The sequence below is a fragment of the Penaeus monodon genome, chromosome 6 (genome assembly GCF_015228065.2).
Source record: "Penaeus monodon isolate SGIC_2016 chromosome 6, NSTDA_Pmon_1, whole genome shotgun sequence".
NCBI lineage: Eukaryota > Metazoa > Arthropoda > Malacostraca > Decapoda > Penaeidae > Penaeus > Penaeus monodon.
Genome location: NC_051391.1, coordinates 32,147,624 through 32,155,123, shown reverse-complemented (window position 1 = coordinate 32,155,123; position 7,500 = coordinate 32,147,624). Strand labels below are relative to the sequence as shown.

Sequence of the window (7,500 nt, the reverse complement as noted above, 5' to 3'; positions counted from 1 at the left end):
CTGCGCTGGATCAGCAGGGTTGGGAGAGGCCAGGGTCCCTGTGTGGCACTCGCGCCGTAGTTCAGTGCCAACTGTGACCGTGCGTAGACGGTGAAACGGACTGTTCTTGGTGACTTTTTTCATCCTTACAAAAACTGCACTGAATCCCATGTGGGGCGAACGAAGGAACATTGCTAATGGTCTACTTCACCTCGTATCTCCAAGGGGAGACATTATACTCGTCAGGAAACGAGATTTCAACTGCATTATTCAAACATTGAGCCCACCCCGGAGAGGATGGAACAAATAATCTGTTATCCAGTGCCTACACTGAACATATGCTCAACTTCGTTATAAGTGGAATAGCAGAACCCGCAAGGGTGCTAGGTAACATCTGAAGGCAGCTATAGGGATAATATAGTGTTAAATAAAGTATAATACTTTTTTTAAGAAATTTTCTCAGGGGAGCATCTCTGTGGACGGCGAGCATCAACTGGGAATTGTGTGTCCGTACGTGCGTGAGTACGTGACGTCACAAGAGCGAGCTAGAATGTGATTGGTCGCCAGAGCATGATATAGGATCACGAGAGTGAACGACTGTGGCTCTTCGGCTCAAGTGAGAAAAAAACGGAGTGAGAGTAGTGCAAACCCATGAGGGAAACGTGACGTCACAGAAAGGGAGGAGTTTAATCAGTTTGAGAGAAGTGCCCGTGAAATGAGTATCAGTGCGGCTGCATGAACCCTCAATTAAAGATAATTATTTCTTTTGATAATATACTCCTCAAATACTTATTGATTATGTGTGTATAAAAAAATAATGCATGTAAATCAGTAAGCTTATAGGTGATCTTACAGTCAAATTTGGCGTTTCACGTGTTACATTGTTATAAAAAGTAAAAAAGTTTTGCCAACATAACACAACATAACTTCCCGACCATTACATCATATACAACTCTTATATCACATTGATTTTGACTTCCTTAACTGGACTAAGATCATTAATTTTCTTTCCTCAGCAATGAGATACATTTTATCAGTTTACATATGATTAACCAGGTGTTTAAACACTTGGAAAAGTTTAATAGCTGTGTAGTACTGGTGTTAAGTGACTTCGGAAAAGAGACAATAAAGCGCAAGAGAGTTGCGAGGGCCGTTGGCTTGACTCTACTTGTCGCTTTTAAGTGGGGATTTGCATGCAAGCTACGAGGGCCGTGTGCCTGGCTTAGACTTGCAGTTCCGAGAGGTGATTTTGACTGGGAAGTAACAAGACATTTAAAATAAAAGGGGAAAGGATCTCTAGAACTGTGAAAATAAAGACAGTACTACCAGCCAGTGTGAGTGTGCTTGTCCGAGGAAGACCAATCGTGGGAGCACTGCTACAACGGAAAGCAGTGACGAAAGTTCCGTTTGTTGTGGCGGGGGAACCAAGTCTGAGGGATATACTAGGCTCTGGACATACGGCTGTAGACGAATCAGGAAACTCTAAAGCTCGAGGACAGTTAATAGATCTTTCCAGTCCCGAAGGGGAGAGCAACGTCCTATAAGAATCCATTACGTGGGCAGAGACCGTCGACGACATGGAGCGAATAGAACGAATGCGGACCACTATGAAGGAGCTGACCAGAGAGGTTGAACAACTGAAGGCAGAATTAAAAAGTGCTGCTCGGCAAGCTCCAACAACACAACCTACTGCACCAAACTCGGCGGGAACCGTTGAAAGAACTGAATCTGTTAAAGTGGTGCTGAGGAGCAGTTGTGTCCCGATGTTCAAGGGAAACGAAGACGAGTTGACGGGAGGCGAATGGCTTGCCCGGGTTGAGTCCGAAATGGAATGTACAGGGATTACGGGAGACGCCGAGAAAGTAAGATTCGCCGCCAGTTACATCCACCCTGAAAAGGGGAACGCCAAGAAGGTGGCTCTGACGATGACCTCAGGATCTATCTCATGGGAGGAGCTCCGGAGGGGCATACTGGCTCAGTTCTCACGTAAGAAGAAAGCTTGGGACGAGTGCTTAAGGGATGCCGAGCGATACCAAGACGAGTCTTTTGAGAAGTGGATGAATAGTGAAAAAGCAATTCACATGAACTTTACTCTTTTTAGGGTATGGCCTTTTCCAGAAGATATATCGTTCCCTATAACCATGAGGTTTTTGGCTAAAACTATGGTTGGTTGTGCTCTGGACAAATACAGAATTGGTGATGATTGGGATGTACAGAAGTTAAAAGCCATCCCATACTCGCAAATCATGGAGGATTACAGGAGATGGATAGAGAAAAACAGGGAGAAGGATTCCCAGTTCCAGTCAACCCTACGTCCCAGGATTAAAACCACTGATACTGGGAAGGCTCGGTTAACAGTAGTAAGGGAGGAGCAACCAAGGGAACGTCAGAGGAGAAAACCTAGGCAGAAAGGAAGCAAGTACTTCTGTGATGTCCATGGATGGAATAGCTCGCATCCAAAGGACCGATGCTGGAGCCCCGGGACAAGACCTAACAACCCGGCAAAAGTTTTATGTTTCTTCTGTGAGGAAGATGGACATAGAGTCAAAGATTGTCCTCAGAAGAAAATATATGGCGCAGACAAAGAGTAAGAAAAGAAACTCTTCAGCTCCGTCCTAGGGGGACGGCAACAAAAGGGATTAAAGGCAGAAGACACAGTACTAGAAGAAACTTAATTCCTTATAATTCTTATTTTAGCTCGTAAGCGAAATACTTGAGAAGGAGAACCGCTAAAGGCACTGGGAGAGCCCAAATGACCTTCAAAATGGGAGGAAAGGTATTCTCTCATACGTGTTATGTCTTTCAGGACGAGGTCATTAACTTTCAGGGAATTGTGATGTTCTTGTTGGTTCGTTCTTAAAGTACCAATATAAATTGCCAATAGGTTTTAAAAAATGGAGAATTTGACAAGGATCTAAAGTCCTGCAGACAGGCATGGTAAAAAAAATTAGGTGGTAGGGAACCAGCGGGTGAATATAAGAGTCTGGAAAACCAGAGCAAAGAACCTAAGGAAGATTTAGCAAAGGTTTCATTGGAAACCATTACTATTCCTCCAGGAATAGCTATATTAACAAGAAAAGGTGGACAAAGGAACTCCAATGATGGTAAAAGGAAATCCTTTGCAGGAGGATTGTGTTATCATTCTTGTTGTTTGCAAAGCAGAGGATTAGGTGAAAGTCCTATCTTGTTACTGGGGTAGAGCACAAGTACTAATCCACCCAAAAACGGAGGATAGCCCAGGCATTCTCAATGGAAGATAAGGATAGCCGAGGGCCACAGTAAATGCTGATATCTCGGAAATACCGAACAGTGGCAATGAAGAGGATGACCCACTGGAGCAGGCACATCAGGTCGATCCTCATTAGGTGAAAGTATGTAAGGATCTGACTTTCAGTGAGAGATCACTTTCAGAAATTACTGAAAGAATTAGAGGCAGATAGTTAGGTATTATCAACAGACCCGAGGAAAGACACAGAAAATGTATTGCAAGACTTACAGGCAGCATTTACTCTGAAGGAGGAGCCACTGGGAAAACATTTACTCATCAAATATATATAGTCGATAGAGAAAGGGTTTTTATTCCATATGCTGTATGACTAGACGTGGTGGCAGAGGTCCACACCTTGATGGGCTGAAGTCATATAAGGGTCAGTTCATCAGAATGGAATGCTATTGTCCTAGCCTGAAAAATCCAACCTATTCCAGTAGGTCAACTTTCTCAGACATTGAGTGGAATACTGGCATGTGAAGCCTGTGCTAGACAAGTTAACGGCAATATGCAAGTTCCCAAGTCCCAAAAACCGTAACCAATGCTCTGACAAAGTTACATTCCGCAATCGGCAGCCGAGAGTAGATTTACTACCATGGAGAAAGAGGATCTAGCCATAATAGAAGCCTTAAAAATATTTAAATCCTTGGTGTGGGGAATAGAAGTAGTGGTTCTGTCATACAAGAGATCACTTCACTGGTTATTCCACAAGGCAATGAATGGTAAAGCAAGTTACGAGATGGACTCTAATTGCTCAATCCCTTGGGGCAAAAATTATGTACTGTCCAGGAAAGCTCAATGCAACAGCTGATGCTCTACCCAGGTTTGAAGTTCCTGAGGGAGTAGACGCCGAGGAAGTGGAACTTACCTCACAAGTGATCATCGATGAACTGAATACTGTCAAATTGTTTGTATTCTGGCAGTAGAGACTCCTGAGGGAGACGGACTAGGAGGAAGAGGAACCACCCTGTTCATTAGAAGAGATGATCAGAGAGTAGAGACAAGATCCTCTATATGGACCTATAATCTGTTATCTCGAAGACAAAATTTAACCGGAAAAAAGTGCTTTTATATACTTTTAGCTCCCAAAGCTCTAGCACCACTGGGAGGCCATGGGGCAGAAGAAAGAAACAAGTTCTGTGCAAAACGGTTATTCACTTGAAATGGATAAAGACATTAGTAGATATTATCACAAAATCTTACATGTCAAAGGTTAAGCATTGATGTCATCCCTTAAACAATTAGCTTTAAATTCAGTACTAATACAGTGCTATCGGAGATACGCAATACTATGTGATGTTTGGTAGGGACGCCAAAACAATCACAGGATGCTGGACAAGGCCCACCACAAGTGTAGACTACCAAGTGAAGACTTCGTAGCCACATGAACCTTAAGATATCAATAAATCTATGAATATGTAATAGATCATCTTCTAAGGGCAATAGACAGACAATGTAGAATGTATGATACTTCATTGCGAGCCGCCATAAGTGTCTTTGTGAAAACCATTAGAAAGAAAGGGGATACAAAATTATAACCCAAAGAGAAGGATCATATCAGTTTACCAAGGAGGTAAAACCCTGGGTTTATCAGCTGAAAGACTTACAAACCAGAGGGTTTAGAGGAGTCAAGCAACCATGCCAGGAGCTTTAGCTCTGGGAGCTAGGAAGCTCTAGTCAGAGACGAGACCTGAAGAGGAGTCAACCATACCTGCACACAATAAATAGGAAGAATGCTTGGAAATGGAGAACCATGTCAATTATTCCAGGCCAATTAGAGATGCAGCTGAAGTAGTGCAAGAAATGGAAACTGAGACTTCAAGGGAAGAGGATGAGGGATGGCATGTAATTATAGAGGATCATCTAGATATGGAGTCTTTGGTCAGGTATGGACCAGGTTATTATTATTATGCATGAGGGACCATAATTCAACCAACTACATATAGACATGGTCACAAATGACTACATCACACCAACACCTATTTTACATTAATTTTTGTTGAAGGCAAACATGATGGTCACAAGCATGCAATTCAGCTTTATGCTTCTTGCAGATATTAAACCCTGTTGAGAGGAATGTGCTTGCTGATTCCTGGATGCCTGCCTGTGGATAGTTTGTCAAGCAGAGGGCATTCTGCCTCTTCTTCGGCCTGGTGTATTCCTGATTAGAAGAGAGAAGGTCCTTACCGAGAACACTCACTGGAGAGTTGTGCAATATCAAGATCTACGGAACACCTCAGGACGTCGAGGGAGTGGAAAACACCTCGACTGAAAGGGACGCATGAGTGCATCTAGCAGGATATAAATTGGTGTTTATGACCAGGGATTCAGAGAGGACTAAAAGGGAGTTAAGGAGAGCCAACACTGTAAAAATAGAGTGAAAGGGGATTTTGATGGGGTTGGAAGATTTCTTCACTCTAAGTTTGGCCTCTAAGACGACCATAGCAGAGCTGAGGTTAACCATTTACTAGCTCAAACAGGGCCTTAAAACATGATTTATCACAACAGTTTCCTGTTTTGAAGGATATGGACCAGCACACTTGACAGCACCTAAAGAGATAGCACAGCTCAACTCTCATGTAAGGAAACTTTCACTTGGGTAGGTTAAACAAGAAGTTACATGGTATGAGGAAATGGATAATGTGGAAGCCATTCCGAGTCACTAGATAGGGAAATTCAGCAGGCTTGTGAATTCATACTGATGGCATTAACAGGTCACATGTCTCCTTGGTTGTTGACTGATGCCATAGTGAACAAGGTTCTACAAGCATTATGTAATACGTTGGGAACATCTTTTGTAGATGTAATTAAGGATCTTGGCAATACGGAATTGCTTAGATGAGGCTATGAGTTAACCTTCACTACCATGCTTCCATATTCCCAAACCAGTCAAGTGGGAGTTGGCTGAGGTAGTGTCAACTCAAGTTGTGAACAAATAAGGGATTAGTTGCATTAAAGAATTTACCAAGCCATATGGCTCAAACTGACTCTGAGGTTATAGGTTTAGCAAGGCCTTGCTTAAAGGGTGTGAGATTGTGGGAATTTATCTTGTGTATCTTGAAAAGGCTTTGCAGAGGAAGCAAGGGTATTCTAAAAGACTGCAAGATAGAGTACACAAAAGGGTTCACACCAATCTTTAATTTCTATAATGATTTAAGTGATAATTTTTTAATCAGTTAACAAGACTGCATCAGCATTACCAAAATGTTCTGGTGGTCATATGTGTACCTTGAAGCTCCAAGGGACAGCGTATTTAGACTGTGTATTAGTTATTAATAAGGGAATAACGGTTTATACTTGTAATGAAGCCCATATTGTCCAGAGATCAAAGTTCATGATCAATTTAATCAGTCAAAAGCAAATATAGCTAAGGCTAATGGATCTATTAATGGCCTTGCAAAGGCATTTGCCTCCATGGACCAGAATAATGCTGTTCTGTTTGGTCAGACAAATCATCATGTCCCACAGGTGAACCTTGGGACCTATTTTAATTGTTATTAGCCTTTACTTTACCTTATATCTCTGGAGGTGGTTCAGGAAGGAAAAAGAAAACAGGTTATTATTGTCGAGGTTATTGGTTGATCCAGCTCGGCAACCTCACTCCACTCAATCATACATGTAGACCTAGGGTACCTATGTCAACAGACACTACTCTTCTCGAAGACATGGGTCACCTGAAGACGTGTAATTTTAGAGGAGGAGCATGTCAACAACCAGTCTTATGGTAGTAGTATTTTAAAGTATTTTAAAGGTAATCCTGACCCAAGGAGACCATTATACACAATGTTACTGGTTTTCCAATGACGGAAATGGTAGATGGAATGATAGCTCAGGGTGAACCTGTGGTAGAAATAAGCCTTTAATGTTTTACAAGGCACTATAGACACTGTCTCAGGGACATAAGGGTATTATTTTACAGGCCTTGTAAACAAGGGCACCACTGTGGTGTATTCTGGGTAAGCAGGGCCAAGAGAGGCCAGGGCACTTATGTAGCATTCACGCCGTACTTCAGTATCAACCGTGCATGATCATGAGTAGATAACAAAATGGACTAGATTGTGTAGATATATTTGTCCTCATAAAAACACTCAGTACTGTGTGATGTGAACAAAGTGACATTGAGAATGGTTCTACTGCACTTCAGACTTATTCGCATGTATAAGTAAGATATCTCTATTAAATATATGAAGTTATTTCTTGTGTTTGTAATAACCATTTGAAATCAAATTGAATTTTATAAGAATAATGCCTTA

At 42.0% G+C, this 7,500-nt stretch overlaps 1 protein-coding gene across 1 annotated transcript; it reads left to right on the top strand.

Moving 5' to 3' along the window:
- Nucleotides 1-49: 49 nt before the first annotated feature.
- Nucleotides 50-7,440, top strand: LOC119574406. Its single transcript, XM_037921629.1, has 2 exons — nt 50-5,133; nt 5,302-7,440. Exon 1 carries the CDS (start codon nt 1,557-1,559, stop codon nt 2,568-2,570), a length of 1,014 nt encoding a protein of 337 aa, XP_037777557.1. The 5' UTR covers nt 50-1,556; the 3' UTR covers nt 2,571-5,133; nt 5,302-7,440.
- The last annotated feature ends 60 nt before the right edge of the window (nt 7,441-7,500 follow it).

Coding starts and splice junctions, on each gene's coding strand:
- LOC119574406 (XM_037921629.1), top strand. CDS start 1,557: ATGGAGCGAATAGAACGAATGCGGACCACTATGAAGGAGCTGACCAGA.